This window comes from Ipomoea triloba, chromosome 7, assembly GCF_003576645.1.
Source record: "Ipomoea triloba cultivar NCNSP0323 chromosome 7, ASM357664v1".
Classification (NCBI taxonomy): domain Eukaryota; kingdom Viridiplantae; phylum Streptophyta; class Magnoliopsida; order Solanales; family Convolvulaceae; genus Ipomoea; species Ipomoea triloba.
The window spans coordinates 13,938,968-13,956,815 of NC_044922.1; the positions used below are offsets into that span (position 1 = coordinate 13,938,968).

Consider the following 17,848-nt stretch of genomic DNA (forward strand, 5'->3'; position numbering starts at 1 on the left):
AAAAATTTTTTTTTTTTTTTTTTTTTTTTTTTGCGGGTGCCGCGTAAAATTTTATTTTATTTTTTAAATATTTTAATTAATTCTACAAATTACTCAATTTTTTGTACTCAAAACCTGCGCAGCTGTACAGAATTTTCCAAATCCACCAAATCAACATTAAAATTTATAAAACTAATAACAACAAATTAAACCTATATCTATCCATTCACAATGATATTTAATTTTCAAACCAACACAAATGACTAATTTCAAATTAACCAATACAAATAACTATTTTCAAACAAACACAAATAACTAATTTCAAATTAAACCAACACAACTATTTCAAACCAAAGCAAACATCATCACAATATACTTCACAATTAATACTAAACACAACATGCATCACAATATATATACTTATATCAATTGATAACAATAGAGATAATAATGTTTAAATGAAATAGAGTTTAAACGCACTCTTCTAGAAAATATTTTGCCCACAACTCTCGAACTTCTTCTACTTTGTTCACAGAGTAGGTGGTTTCTTCAAATGCCTACAAAACAAATTAATTAATCAAATTAGTCAACATATTATTTTATAAATTATAATTTAACTATACATATATATATAGCTCTATTTAAATTACTTACCGTATCTAAACGATCAAGCATTGAATACTTGGTAACGATATCATACATGTATCGTATTGTACAGTATCCACATTCAACACCTCCGGGTTGTTGTGGACACTACGTGATGGTTTTCTGACCAACGGGGGGTCAGCCGGCGAGCCAACATTACTGGTAAAACCAAGAGTAAAATGTAAAAACACTTAAGTTTGCCTCTCAAAAACCCTCGTGTCTCATGTATTGTCTCCCCTTTTCCAAATGAACAAGGAAAGGCTTTATACATGGCCCTCTAGCCGTTACATCAGCATCTTTAACTAAATGTACTATTTAATCTCAATAAAGCGCATCTAATACCCTCATTCTCACTCATTTACTCTCTTAATTACAAGTATTCGTTAACCCTAACGTTTCAGCTCTTAAGGAGCAACATTCTCAAGCGCAAACTCCTTGGTCCGTCATATGACCGCAAGCGTCCTTCTCTTGGTATCCCTTCTGGTCGCCCGGCCAACTCACTCAGCCGGTCTCTTGCTTTCGATATTCATTCTTCCGCCGACTGGTCCTGAATTCCTTCGCTCATCTGCTCAGCAAAGTCAATCGCTCCAAGTGATCTTTAATTAATACTTCCTTAATTATCCGACTATTTCTGTCCAGCCGTTGGGGCTATCTGCTATTTCCAGAATCCGGTCTACTTAGTCTGTCCGAGTCAATCACCCACTCGGATTCAACTTATATCCCATCATCTAGTCCCTCACTTTTCTAGGTCTAGAGAAATGTGACATGGTGGCCACGAGACCGGTGATACCTGGGAAGACCGTTTGTTAGTTCCATCTGACGAGGAGAGGGGAACAATTGTCCTGGTTCCTCCCAAGATAGATGTTCTTTCTCCTGCTGAGAGCGATGTAGTATAGTGTGAGGTGAATAGGGGGTGTAAGTGGTAAAACGAAGAGTCAAGACTCCCCGAGTGTCGTGTTCTCACGGAGGACAAATTGGAGTTGAGTAACGTATTGGCATTTGGGAGGTTAAGAGGCAAGAGTTGCGTGAATGGCCAAGATTGAAAATGGCATTGATCAAAGGGCACTAAAACTAAATAAGATAGACTATGAAATTGGAAACGGGGATTGAGACTCTTAACTAGCATAAGTGGTCGACAATACTAATGGGTTTGTATACAACGTGATTCAAACTCGACTAGGGAGTTCACGGCACATCACCGAGTGGCGTCACACTCGGACTCCCACATCCTCAGTCGGTTGGGGCATTTCATCGAACACCTTGTCTACCACTCCCTCCGGGCCTAATCCTTCCGGATAGAGGGCGGAGATGTGGATGAGTTGGACTCGTGAGAAGCCGCTATTGCGCACACACTCACTTTCACGGGGGTTCACTACCTAATGTGGCCACACTTAGGCACAAAGCATATCAAACATCAACCACACAAGTATTTGAATCCAAGTACATCAAGCTTACAATTTTAGGAAATATCTTAACAAATCAACCACACATCTAGCTTTGGGGCCACCAATCCCCTATCTAACCTAAGCAAACATCAAAAGAAATAACAAGAGAAAGCAATAAAAGATTGAAAGGAAATAACAATGAAATTAAACTAGATAAGAGTAAAGAAGAATTATCATTCAAATCTAATAATCCTATTACATCTTGCTCTCCTCCATCTAGCTAAATCTACCATTGGAAAATCAATCTAAGCTAAGGAAATGAGGGATTTCCCCCAAAGAGGAGAAAACAAAATGAAATCACATATGGAAAATTGGGACTCCCCTTCCCAAATGCAGGGGAAGGGTTTAAATAGGCTAATTCAAAGTCAAAATCCCAAAATTGCCCTTAATGGCCCGATCCACATTTCATCCACGCGTGGATGGGGGCGTGGGCGCGTACTGGAATTGATCCACGCCTCCTCCACGCGTGAAGCACTCGTGGTTGGATCCCGTTCCGTTCTGTGGAAATGACTTCAAAACACACTAGAAAGTTGCATTAGCAATTTTGATCACATCAGAGTCTTTTAAGCATGAAATGATTACAAATGGGTGACAAAACTACACAATATTGTCCAATAATTGACCCTAAACTCAACTATTCTTGGCGCTTATCAAAGTTTCCACACTTAAACCTTGCTTGTCCTCAAGCAAGTATACTATCTAAACTCTAATCACTTAAGTGCCAAGAATAGTTAAGTACTCTTATGGATTGATCAACCGGGTAATTTGCTGGTGTTTAAAAGCAGAGCGGGTGAAATTTCCTACACTATCTACCAAGAATGCTAAGCTTATGCCAACCAAATTTGAGGAATATGCTAAGGAAGCAAAAATCTTATAAGATAGACTTTATAACAAGAAAAACCATTTTCACACCTACCAAGCATGCAAACAATAGGGGGTTCACCTTCCATTTTGTAGGGGCCTAAAGCCGATCCCACTAGTGGGAACGATGTGTACACCCTAATCAATATCCAACTTTACGCCAAAGACCCTTTACGTAAAAATAAATGAGGGCAAGGAAATGGATCGCTCATCGCCATGGCTTGGGCGGTCACTCTTTCTTCTCATCCCCCTCGGATCTCTTTTCGGGCGACACGACTTCACATGGATCTCCATGTTTTTTCGAAGGTCAGTGCAATGGGTGCCCGAATCCAAGCAGGGCTGCTCACCTCCTCTCAATTTTCTCATCACCCAGGATCTCTTTGGGACAGCCGACTTCACGTAAAGCTCTACGCTTGTTTGAAGACTGTGCAATGGTTGCCCATATCCTAGCGAGATGGCTAACCTAGGATCTTATCTCTAGGAGTGGCCAAATTTTAGCCTTTTTCTCAATTCACCATTTCAACCCCCTCATGTCTTTTTCTAAGGGATTGGGGTATGATCTCACATTCTCGCATTTAGGCTCTTCTTTTGCCCCATGCCTTACCAAGTTAAGTTCAATTTCCGGGCTTCGCTAACCTTATATTTCTAAAATTAGAGGGTACACACTCACACTTCGAAAGATCCTTGACTAAGGTCCCAACAAAATAAGAGGTGAATAACATGCAATCACACAAAAACTTGAACTATTTCGGTTCCAAGGATTCCAATTTTAGGTGCAAAACGCAACTTCCAAAACATATTTCAAAAATTTTCTTGGCACAAGATTAGAATTCCTCCTAGATAGTATCGACAATGACACGCTCTCTACTTCTTATAGCCATTAGACTCAATCAATCAATCAATTCAAGCATTCAAGGATCATATAATGTGCAACGCATCCTTTCCACACTTAGAAGATAACATCGTTCTCGATGTTGCCATGAGGAACGGTGGACAAGGAGCAGGGGTCATTAAAACAAATAACAAGAGTGCCTTTCCACACTTAGAAGTGTTTCCTAGCTCTGACAATTCGACTAAAGATACCCATTTATAAATCAAGTCACACCACTCATCATATGTAAATCAAAGCAAGCTTGCTCATAGGAAAGAATACTTACGTCTAAAATCAACAGGGCATCCAAAATGAAAAAGGGATAGAAAAATATACCAACATTGCATATCCCTTCCTTAAGCATATGTGCATATTGTTGCCCTTCAAAAATTTCCTACATTAAGGTTAGTACGAAAGAATAAAGAAGTATAAGTTCTACCTTCCTTCTCCATTGGTGTGTAAGTTGTTCATGGTCTCCTCTTTTCTCTTCTTTTGGCTTGGGGTGCCTCCCAAGAGCGCCACGTTTATGTCTCTGACTAGAATGAAACATGAAAACTAGTAACATATTTAAACTGCCAAATGCTTACCATGCAGAACTGAAGGAAAGGAAATTAAACAAAACAAAATAAAATATTGTCCACAAACGATCAACAAATCCAAATGTAATAAGGAAAGTACTTCTAATGTGAGAACGGTAGTTTAGAAGTTACTAAGGGATAAATCCCTCCAAGCTTGTATAAATAGGGGTTCAAGGCCTTGAAAGAGGCAGAATCAACTCACTGTACTCAAAGCCAATTGGTAATACGAAGAGGGCAGAGAAGTCACTCTATTTTCCAATCAAGTAACAGTGTTTTTCGGTAGTGTTGGCCTGCCATTCGACCATCTGTGGTTGATAAAACCAACAATGTTAATAACATGGGAAAAAATAAAAATAAAAATAAAAAAAACAGTTTGAAGCCAATCATATTAACTACTACTTAGGGAGGATTTGTTGACAAAGAGGATATTCAAATAACCCAATAAATTGATTTAAAACTCATTATTAAAAATGTCAATGTAGGGCAATAAAACATTATGACACACTTGATACATTGAAAATATGCTGAGACTACAATAATGCTACAATCAATTTGGCAAACATAGAAAATGAAGAAATTTCAAAATAGCTACCGTTGATTCATCTATTTATCCGGTATGTAAAATACTTATTGTGCATTCATTAAATATATTAGAACTAATATAAATTTACAATTCATTTCATCCTAAGCCTAATTTTGGTCACTATTTAAAAAAAATTATGCACAAGGTGAAAAACAATTTAACTCGAAGGTTAATATCAATTCTATAAAAAACACACAAAAATCAAGTACTACATACACTCATTTCTGCTAAGGCTATGTTTGGCAAACCTAGCTGAAAAGGTAGCTGAAAGCTGAAAAGCTATAAGCTCGAAGCTGAAATCTGAAGAGTTGTTAAGCTAGCTGTTATGCTTAAAAGTGTTTGGTAAAATTAGCTTTTTGATAAGCTGATAAATATAAAAAGACTAAAAAAGACATTTTCATACAATTTAAATAATTTTAAATTTAAATAGGTTTGTTTATATATTAAAATATAAAATAATGAAATTAATATATTTAAATAAAATATAAAGTAAGAACATATATTTGAAAATATATAAAGTAAAAAAAATGTTTATAATTTATAAGATTAGTTCATACAAAAATTAATGTTCAAACGCAAATGTCAAATTGAAATTACAACCAAACATAATGAAAAGAAAATGTCAAAAGGGTTTTAATTGAGAGGGGTAAAGGATGTCATTTATTTAAAATAATAAGGATAAATATGGAAAAAAGTTAAAAAGCTACTAGCTTATTTTTGAAAAGGTACCCAAGTAGCGTTTCAAAATAAGCTCTTATTTTAAGCTACTAGCTTATTTTGAGAACATTACCAAACAGAGCTTATAGCTTATTAGTAGCTTAAATTAAGATATAAGCTCTACCAAACAGAGCCTAATTCTAAAAATACGAACTTGAAAATTAATAGGTACAAAATGGATGTGAAAATTATTGATTAAACTAGACACGTTGTAACATTAATGTTCGAACTATCTGCAGAGTTATTGTTGTAACTATCAAGTAAACAAGTTATGAAAATAGAACAAAAGGTACTACTAAAGAACCTATACAAATATAATAAAAATTAATATTTTATTTAATACTTCCACACGAGACATGTAGTGGAACAAATACCACTGCAAAATATCAACAGACATTTGCAAGATCAAGAGTTCATAGTACAACTATGATCCAATCATATAGCGAAGACCTTGTGGTCTAGTGGCACCAAGTTGTACTCACATATGGGAGGTTGTGGGTTTGAGCCTCAGTGGAGGTAGTATTGATTCTTTGTGCTTCAATAGGTTGAGAAAGTAGTTTATGAACAGATACTACATTATAACAGAGGAAAATCCATAGCTTCCTACATCATAATCTCATTGCACGATGTTGTCATCTATACTACCAACAATAACCCAATTGCAAATGTTATTAAACAAAGGAATAAGTCTATTACTAATGTTATTCCACTCCAGGCCTATTCTGCGAACCAAATGTGCTATGAGTGTAATACAAATTTTAATTTTTGTTTGCACCATAACAAAAATCTTCTAGTAACCTAATGTCGTATTTTTTTTTCTTAGTGACGAGAAAAACTTGCAGCCACTATTTGAGGGGGTACACAGAGTAAAATCCGCTCCTCTGTAATATCTAATGTATCTTTATCTTTAATATTTTTTTGTTAACTATAATCCAACTTATCTACCGTGATGCTATCAAATCACAAAGTACTTGGCATATCTTTAATATTTAGTTATGTTATCATTTATATAATTAAATGGAGGTAGAAGAAACCCTTGTGGTCAAGCGGCATAACTGTGCCTCTCCCAAGTGAGAGGTCACACGTTTGAACCCTAGTAGGCACGGGAGCGATCACGGGTGGACTCGGACCGTTAAACGGACAAAGAAAGACCCGGTGGAAGTTAGGAGGCCAATTCAAATCTCAAATTAAACTTGCAAAGAGATAATTTCGTCACTAAAACTAAGTCTTGTGGCTGACAATGTTTCAAGTATAATATAAATGGTCGGTGCACGTCATCTTTACCCATTCTTCAATTCATAACCTAATGTAAAAGTATTAAATTCTTTTACTTTAGTGATTCAATTTGTTTACTTTGACGGTGATTATTTTGGCCATTGGTTCAAAGGATAAGGCGGTAGGCTTCATTAGTTTTGTCTTTCGTCACCAAAACAGACCAACATATTGGTTTATTGAGTGTTGACTTTTAATTAATTTCGAGTTACCATTATTTAACCATTAGGTCTCTATATTGCGACGATATCTGATTTGTATTTTATTGCGACGATATCTGATTTCGATTTCGAGTTACCATTATTTAACCATTAAGTCCTTTTGGACTTGTATTACTTATTATTATTTTTTTTTTGAAAACACTTGTATTACTTATTTGATTGTAAACATCAAGTTAAATATGTACTTATATCTACTATCTATCTACTATACAAACACAAATACTAATATACTAAGGCTATGTTTGGCAAACCTAGCTGAAAATGTAGCTGAAAGCTGAAAAGTAGCTGAAAATTGAAAAGCTATAAGCTCGAAGCTGAAATCTGAAGAGCTGTTAAGCTAGTTGTTATGCTTAAAATTGTTTGGTAAAATTAGCTTTTTGATAAGCTGATAAATGTAAAAAGACTAAAAAGGACATCTTCATACCATTTAAATAGTTTAAATTTAAATAGGTTTGTTTATATATTTAAAAATAAAATAGTGAAATCAATATATTTTAATAAAATATAAAGTAAGAGCATATATTTGAAAACATATAAAGTAAAACAAAATGTTTATAATTCATAAGATTAATTCATATAAAAATCAATGTTCAAACAAAAATGTCAAATTGAAATTACAACTAAACATATTGAAGAAAAAAAAAACGTCAAAAAGGTTTAGCCAAAAAGATTTTAAATGGGAAGTGTAAATGATGTCATTTCTTTAAAATAATAAGGTTAAAGATGGAAAAAAAGTTAGGAAGCTACTAGCTTATTTTGAAACGTTACCTTAGATAGCGTTCAAAAATAAGCTCTTATGTTAAGCTACTAGCTTATTTTAGGAACATTACCAAACAGAGCTTATAGCTTATTAGTAGCTTAAAATAAGTTATAAGCTCCTAAATAAGCTCTGCCAAACAGACTCTAATACTAATATCTATCTACTACACTATACTAATAAGAGTCAAAGAAAGTTAGACCTATGGCAACAAGAGCAGGACTAGAGCGAGCATGGTGTAGAGAATTCGGTGGCATGCATCACCTGATCACCAGTTCACTCTTAATGTGGACGCAAGCGTTAAAACAGGACTAAATAGGGCTGGATTTGCTAGAGTCATCAGAAATGGCAATGGTGAGTGGATTAAAGGCTTTATGAGCAGAACCAATGTTGAAGACCCCTCTATTGTTGAAGCAAGGGCTATTGCGGAGGGACTAAAGTGGGCGTGGCAGATGGGAGTACGAGATATGGAGGTCCAATCGGATGCGAAAAATATTGTCTACTAGATCCAAGAAGGCACTCTTGGGCGCGGCCCCCTAAGGCAATGTGTCGAGAATACAAGATGGTAGATCGGTAGAGACTAGAGAATAGTGTTAAGGGCGGTTCTCCGGGAGCAGAATAAGATGGCTGACTCCCTTGCGTCCTTCAGAGCCCATCAAAATGACAAAGAAAGGGTGCTTGAGGTTTGTCCTCCTGTGAGTGAAGAAGCTTACCTTGATGATATGGTGCACGTCACTAGTGCCCAACGAGTGGAGGAGGAAATATAACTGTTGCCTCCCTTGGGTCCCCCCTCCTTTCCCGATTTAAAAAAAAAAAAAGTTAGGCCTATAATGGATAAAGAAAATGACGGTCAAATTATTAAATCAAATTGATGGTTCTGATTGTTTATATTCATATTTTTTCTTGAGATTTCCTAATTTATCTTTAATTATATGATTATCCGTTAAATTTTCCGCTAAATATTCTCTTTTCCGTTAATATTCCGTTAACTTTTAACTTACCCATTAATTTCTATAAGTAAGATCTTAGGTTCGAAGCTCATCCCAATCAAAGTCGGCATAATTGTTGAACATATACTACGAATATGTTAGAGTATATTATCTTGCATTCATAAAATTTGAATTACCAATTTAAATAAACAAATTCAAGATTCAATTACATATGCATGAACATCTCCTATATAATCTTGCATCGATATACTTTGAAATACTTATTTAATAAGCGCAATGCGTGTGAAAAACTAGTACTAAGCTAATACTAATTCAAGTAAGGAAAACATCAGAAAACATAATCGGTCCAACAAATTTCATCAATTGCGCTATATAATATTTGATGTTATAATTTATATAATTGTATATCGATCCAAATATTCTTAAAATATTATAGCAAATCCATTCCGTGCAACGCACGGGCGAAAATACTAGTACTAATAATAAGAGCCAAAGAAAGTTAGGCCTATAACGGGTAAAAAAATGACGGTCAAATTATTAAATCAAATGGATAATTCAGATTGTTTAGATTTATATTTTTCCTTGAGATTTCCTAATTTATCCTTACTTATATGATTATCTCTGTTAAACTTTCCGTTAATATTCTGTTAACTTTTAACTTACCCATTAATTTCTATAAGTAAGGTCTTAGGTTCGAATCTCATTCCAATCAAAGTTGGCATAATTGTTGAACATATACTATGGATATGTTAGAATATATTATTCAAAAGTAAAGGGTCTACTCTATTACTATGATTAAATTAAATAAATTAGTAGTTATTTACAACAAAAAAAAAAAGAAAAAAAGAATACATATGCATTTCTTTAATTCAAATTTATTAATTAATTATATTCACTACATTTGTTCATTGTTTTCTTTTCACAATACCTTGTAATTAAATATTAAACTTATACTAAAAAATAATGTTATATATTTATTTACCAATATTATGTTAATAACATGGCAAAAAAAAAAAAACAGTTTGAAGCCAATCATATTAACTATGGAGTACTACTTAGGGAGGATTTGTTGACAAAGAAGATATTCAAATAACCTAATAAATTGATTTAAAACTCATTATTAAAAATGTCAATGTAGGGGCAATAGAACATTGTGATACACTTGATACATTGAAAATATGTTGAGACTACAATAATGCTACAATCAATTTGGCAAACATAGAAAATGAAGAAATTTCAAAATAGCCATCGTTGATTCATCTATTTATCCGGTATATAAAATACTTATTGTGCATTTATTAAATATATTAGAAATAATATAAATTTACAATTGATTTCATCCTATGCCTAATTTTGGTCACTATTTTTCTTAAACAAAAAGTTTATGCACAAGGTGAAAACCAATTTAACTCGAAGGTTAATATCATTTCAATAAAAAAACACATACAAATCAAGCACTACACTCATTCCTACTAATTCTAAAAATAGGAACTTCAAAATTAACAGGTGCGAAATGGATGTGAAAATTATTGATTAAACTAGATACGTTGTAACATTAATATTCGAACTATCTGCAGAGTTATTGTTGTTACTATCAAGTAAACAAGTTATGAAAATAGAACAAAAAGGTACTACTAATGAACCTACACAAATATAATAAATATTAATATTATATTTAATACTTCCACATGAGACATGTAGGGGAACAATTACCACTGCAAAATATCAACATACATTTGCAAGATCAAGAGTTCATAGTACAACTATGATCCAATCATATAGCGAAGACCTTGTGGTCTAGTGGCACCAAGTTGTACTCACATATGGGAGGTTGTGGGTTTGAGCCTCAGTGGAGGTAGTATTGATTCTTTGTGCTTCAATAGGTTGAGAAAGTAGTTTATGAACAGATACTACATTATAACAGAGGAAAATCCATAGCTTCCTACATCATAATCTCATTGCACGATGTTGTCATCTATACTACCAACAATAACCCAATTGCAAATAACGCACTACCAACAATAACCCAATTGCAATGTTACTCAAAAGAGAATTAAGAATATATAAAAAAAATTTCAAACCAAATTAAAGTAGTATTTATTTAGACTATCATTTTTAGACCAAGTATGTAGACTATCGATTTTACAAAGTTGCAAACATTTATTTTAGTGACAATTATAATGAATTTTCTATATTATCTTAGATTCATATATTTTGAGTTACATATTTAAATAAACAAATTCGACATTCAATAACCTATGTATAAACTTCTATCTTCAAAAAATAACCTGCGTATAAACTTCTCATATATAATCTTACATTGATATACTTTCAAAAATTTATTTAAATATAAACATTGGGCATTAACTCATTCACGCAATGCGCGTGTAAAACTAGTTATACTAATAAGAACTAATAAAATTAGGTTTATAATGGGAACTAAAAAATGTTCGTCCAATTATCTGATTAAATGAATGATTCAAATTATTTTGAGTTTAGTATTTTTTTCTTCTTACCTTCTATTATATTATTTTCTTCCCTTAAATACCATGCATTCCCCGTTAGTATAAACTTTAGTAAAGGAATATTCATTAACTATTTATTATTCTTAACTTACTCATTGATTTCTATAAGAATAAGACTCCAGATTTCAATTATGTTTTTGCATTATTCAGAATGATTTAAGTTATTATGGTATTATTATTTTTTGTTTGTATTTCTATATATAATGGTACAGTTGTACATTAGTTTACAAACATTGTACTTTTTTGGGAAAATCGCACTTTTGGTCCCTCAAAGGTTGCCCGATCTGCAATGTAGTCCCCCTAAGTCAATTTTGGTTAATTGAGTCCTTAATAGTGTTAAATCGTAGTCAATGTTACCCTCCGGTCAAATTTGGCTCTAACTAGCGTTAACTACATGGGCATTTAGGTAATTTCGCAGACCCTTCTTATTTTTACCTTGGCTTTGACCGGTGTTAAACCCAAATTCACTCTCCCGTTAGAATTGGCTCGCCCTTTTCAACCCTTTTCACCCATTCTTCGCATTGAAGCCCTAATCCGCCATTGCCCATTCATCCGACTGCTACGAAGGCTACGAAGAGGACGACGACATAGGTTTGCAACATCATGACTAGTAGGAGGATTAATGGCTCCAATACAACTCCTACGTGTAAGTAGCCGAACTTGAATAGCTTTAATTTACGCAGTTGAAAAGTAGATTTTTGTCTTGTTTGTGTTGTTTAAAGAGTTGGTAGCATGTGCAATGTCTTGGGTTTTGGGAATATTGCGTAGTGGGGACCTGTTATAGTTGAGTATAAGTAGATATCCGAACTTGAAATTGGTGTTTATATGTTTCTTTTTCGCATGTGCAATGTCTTGTTGGGTTCTGTGGTTGTTGCTTAGTGGGGACCAGTTGTAGTTGTATGTTCCTTTATTGTAGTGTATTGAAGCAGATAGGGGGTAATTAAAGCAGGTGGTACCCACATGGGGACCATAGACGTTGCATTCCTACTGTATTTATTTGACTGGGAATGAAGCTTTTGTTTTTGCTGTCTGTAACACTGTCAAAGCTTTTGTTTTTGTTGTCTGTAAATTGTCTGTAACACTGTCAAAGCTTTATTCATGCAAAACTGTATAGTTGACCTTTAATTAATGCTTTATAGATGATGGTGAGGATTCGTCTGTGTTTACAATTAAATTGCATATTGGGGGTACTTTGGTTTGGAAGCCAAAAGTTGAATATATGGATGGCTTTGTGGAGTACTTTGATTATTTCAACTGTGATGAGGGAAGTTTACTGGATTTAAGAAGGATGGTGAAACAGTTATGGTTTTGTGATAAAAAGGTCCAGTTCTGGGTTAAGGTTAAAGGTATTACAAGAAGAAAAAAAACTGAAGTGAGGAAAGTGAGCACAGATGCTGAGATTTTATTGCTTAATTTAGAGGTTCCAACAAACAAGGAATTGGAAATTTATGTTGAACATCTCTATGATGATCAATGGGATTATGAAGTAGAGATATCTAGGTCTTTGGGAGATGATGCACTATTCAGTGATGTCCAAGAAGAGGGTAGTGAACAACAATCTGAGAGGGAAGTGGAGGGTCCAGAAACTGTGTTTGAAGAAGTTGAGGTAGAGGTGAATGGTCCTACTTCTAAGGGGGTGGAAAATGAGGTTGAGGTAGATGTGAATGAAGTTGATTGTGGACATTCTGAAGAAATTTTTAGGAGTTTAGCTGATTCAGATTCTGAGAGGGATTTTAATGATTCTGAGACTGTGTTCCAAGAAAGAAACCTGAAAAAGGAAGGCTTCAAGTTTGTTTTGGGAATGATTTTTCAATCTGCCTCTGAATTTAAGTGGGCTGTAAAGTATCATGAGGCATTGAGAAGAAAAGATGTGAAATTTGTAAAGAATGAGGGCAGAAGAGTTAGGGCCTGTTGTAGACACAATGATATTTGCAAATGGACAATTTTTGGGTCTAGAAGCAATCCTAGGTGTCCATTTCAAATTAAGACATACAACCCTGAACACACATGTGGAGACCAAGATGAAAACAAGACAGTTAACTCAGGTTTTCTTGCAAGATTGTACAAGGATGACTTTAGATTGAATATGGACTGGGGAAGGAGACAGTTTCAAGAGCATGTCAAGCAAAAGTTACACTGTCAGGTTACAAAACATCAAGCTTATAGGGCTAAGCATAAGGTTAGAAAGGAGCTGGAAGGTCAAGATTCTGACCAATTTAAGTTGCTGAATGAGTACTGTCAGGAATTAAAGAGAAGTAATCTTGGGACTACAGTTAAGATGAAACATGATGCTGAATTCTGTGTTAATGGCAGACCTAGATTTCTGAGGTTATATATCTGCTTTGCAGCTTGCAAAGAAGGCTTTCTGACAGGGTGTAGACCTTTTTTTGGGTTGGATGGCTGTCATTTGAAGGGTTGTCAGAAGGGAGGGCAACTTTTAAGTGCTGTTGGTGTTGATGGAGATAACTGCATGTTTCCTATAGCCTTTGCCATTGTAGAGGGAGAATTGAAGGAGAGTTGGTCATGGTTTTTAGAGCAGCTGGACAGTGATTTGAATATATCAAGTAACCCTCATGCATGGACCATAATTTCAGATAAACAAAAGGGCTTGGTACCTGCTGTTGAGGAGTTGTTTCATGGGGTCGAACACAGATTCTGTGTTAGACATATGCATGCTAACTTTGTGAAGGATGGATTTACAGGAAATGTTTTGAAGCAAAAGATGTGGGCTGTGTGTAAAGCAACAACAGAGGCAGAATTTAAGAGGAACATGGAGGAGTTAAAGTTAGAAAATGAAAAAGCTCCTGAGTGGTTAGCTGCTAGAGATCCTAAGCACTACTGTAGGGCATTTTTTAGCACATTTCCAAAGACTGATATGCTTTTGAATAACTTGTGTGAGTCATGGAATGGAACTATTCTGAGTTTAAGGGACAAGCCTCTCCTAACAATGTGTGATAAGATTAGGCTATATCTCATGGGTAGAATGCAAAAGAATAGAGACAAAATGAAGACATACCCACACAAAATCTGTCCCAAAATAGCTAAGTTGCTTGAAGAGGCTAAGGATAGGTCAGCTAGGTATAGTACATACAAGTCACATGATAATTTATACCAAGTTGATGATCACAACTTTAAGGCCTTCAAGGTGGATTTAGCCCTAAGACAGTGCAGTTGTAGAGGATGGGATCTTACTGGAATTCCATGCAGTCATGCTGTGGCAGCTATTAGGAAACAGAGACAAAGCCCCGAAGATTATGTCCACCAATGCTATACAGTTGACACTTATATGAGAGCTTATGAACCTGCCATATTGCCTATTCAGTCTTCAGATTTATGGCCTAAAGTTGATCTTCCAGCCCCACTCCCACCCAAATATAAAGCACAACCGGGTAGGCCTAAGAAAAAGAGAAGGATTGACCCACTTCAAGAGAAAGAGCAACAAAGAACTCAAGTTAGAACAAAGAAATTAGGGGAGGTCAAGAGGTGCAGAGTATGTGGACTCACAGGGCATAATAAGACTACATGCAAGGCTAAAAATCCACAGGTAATACTATTATGTTAGGACTTGATTTTAATTGCAATTGCTTCAATGTTGTATCTAATCTTATTATCATGTAGGTATCTCAACAGGTTGGTTTGGAAAATCAGAATGATGAAAGTGAAGCCGAGGTTGAGGTTGAAGGCCACAATGATGTTGAAGGCCAGTTTGAAGACATACCAGTTGAAACACAAGTCCCTGCATTTGTACTTGATGAAATGGTAATTGGTTGTTCAACATTTATGACTTGATTTTTTTTTTTTACTAATGGTAATTGGTTGTTCAACATTTATGACTTCGTATAGGGATCTCAGGAGGCAGTGGGATCTCAGTCATCACAACCACTGCACAACCATGCCCCACAGGTGTCTACTTTTATTTCTTCACAAACAACAACTTCAACTGCTGATGAAGAGCTGCTTAGAATTGGCCTTAGAAGCAGGACTCTAGCTGCAATTCAGAGGTTGGGCAGGCCTGGAAAACTGTACCTGATTAGAAAGAAACAATGATGTCTGTTGTTGATGTACTGTTGTGAAGTTGCTGTATGGTTTTTTTGTACAATGCCTAGTGTATTGGTAAACTAAGGTGTTTGTAGGCATTATTGGCAACTGTTATGCCTAAACTGCACTTGATGTATGTTTTTTTTTTTGTACAATGCCTAGTAACTTGGTAAACAATGGTGTTTGTAGGCTTTTTGTTGATCATTTGGTCAGTTTTTTTGCTCATCTTGAATGATGTATGTTAAGTACATTTGGCAGATTAACTACTACTCAAATGCAAAGGAATTTTTTCTGCTCATTTGCTCATTTTGATGATGTATGTTTGTAGGCTTTTTGTTGATCATTTGGTCAGTTTTTTTGCTCATCTTGCATGATGTATGTTAAATACATTTGTCTGATTAACTACTACTCAAATGCAAAGGAAACAATGGTGTTTGTAGGTTTTTTTGCTCATTTTGATCATTTCCAGTACACTTTTTTAACAAAGGATCATTCCATGCAGTTCTGCACAAACACCATTACACAATTCACTTCCAGTATACATTTTTAAAAAGGACAATGATCCAAACACCTAAATTAACCCAACTCTTTAGGAACTACTGAAAACCAATACAAATAACCAGTAACATCATTTCATTACAAAATGTAGCATTAAAGATTTCACTTGCTTGTACCAATACAAATTACCAATAACATCAATTCCATTAACATCCTACTTCAACTGGAAAACATTTCCACTTTCTTCTACATTTCTCATCCAATGAAAACAAAGAAAACCCACAACAATTCCAAATCCAAAACCATACAAAAAATTAAATTTGGAATCTAAATTATTCTTCTTCAGGATGACATTTTTTTCATCAATCACTGCTTGAAGCCTTTGCATCTCACTGTCTTGCTTATCTAACCGCTTCAATAGACCTCGAATCACTTTGGCCACACGGTCAGAGACATCGGAGTCCAACCATTGAAAATACCTACAATTCCCATTCCCCTAACATTCAAATTGAAATGGACAAAATCAAATTCAGTATTTTAGCACCTAAAAACAATAAGAGTAAATGGTTTAAGGTGCTTACACGTACTCCATAGCGTGGGCATGCTCTAAATCGCTTTCCAGGGTTGGCATAACTCCACGACATCCGTACCGGAGCGATTTCGCCGCACCAACATCGCACTTCACGAATCCATTCTCCGGAACTAGAGTAGTTTGAAGACATCCCCTTGTAAACTGCGTCGCCCTCTAAGTAGCAGTGATGAATGGAAATGGCGGAGTGTGAGTGAAAGGGAATGGCAGAGCTAAGGGCTGTGTAATCGAGCGTAATCGGAGGGAGAGTGAATTTGGGTTTAACACCGGTCAAAGCCAAGGTAAAAATAAGAAGGGTCTGCGAAATTACCTAAATGCCCATGTAGTTAACGCTGGTTAGAGCCAAATTTGACCGGAGGGTAACATTGACTACGATTTAACACTATTAAGGACTCAATTAACCAAAATTGACTTAGGGGGACTACATTGCAGATCGGGCAACCTTTGAGGGACCAAAAGTGCGATTTTCCCTACTTTTTTTTATCGGACAAAATTGTTCTTACTTCATTTTCAAACTTACGCAATCTAACTACAATATTGTTGATCATAAATACAACTACATTTGGACTTTAAACGGCAGGACCATTGTCCAAAGAATTGATCGACAATATTAACACCCCACTGGCTCCAATTGAATATGTTTACACATCATTCTCAGAATTTTATCAATACATAAAAACTTATAAAGAAATTTGTAAGTACTTTTTTTCATTATATCATTATAACAATATCATTTGTAACCATAGAATTTTATGCTCAAATGAGGTCGCGCTTTAACGTGCAGCCGGTGCGGCCACTTAAAAAAAACACCAATAATGTTAGAAAAAAGACACCAATAATGTTAGGAAAATGCACAACAATGAGATGCCCAAATACACCAAAAAATCGAACAACCCACCCAAAAAACTACACCATACCTAATTGTGCATCTCTGAAACACTGTGTGATACTTTTATGCATACCTAATGGTGTATTTTTGGTGATGCGTACCTAATGGTCATTTCAAGAGGACCACGGTTGGTTAAAGTTTGAAAGTTGAAGGACCATGAATGGTTAACTTGGACCATAGATGATAACAATTTGAAAGTTGAAAGATCACAGGTGGTCAATTTGAAAGTTTAGGATTAAACGTGGCAAAATCACCGGAGAATACTGCTCGTGAAAAATCAGCTGGGGTTGTTTCAGTTAGTGATCTTGAGGAAATTGGGGAGAAGAAAGTTTATGACAAAGTGACTTGGAAAAAAAATAGAAAACAAACAATATTATTAGAGATGCAATTTAAGTTTTATGTGGTAAAGCCTGAACTTGAATATTTAATG

At 35.1% G+C, this 17,848-nt stretch overlaps 1 protein-coding gene across 1 annotated transcript; it reads left to right on the forward strand.

Annotated features, from left to right (window-relative positions):
- The first annotated feature begins 12,623 nt into the window (after positions 1–12,623).
- Positions 12,624–15,451, forward strand: LOC116024179. The gene is made up of 3 exons (XM_031265079.1): positions 12,624–14,948; positions 15,023–15,163; positions 15,248–15,451. Exons 1-3 carry the CDS (start codon positions 12,624–12,626, stop codon positions 15,449–15,451), a joined length of 2,670 nt encoding a protein of 889 aa, XP_031120939.1.
- The last annotated feature ends 2,397 nt before the right edge of the window (positions 15,452–17,848 follow it).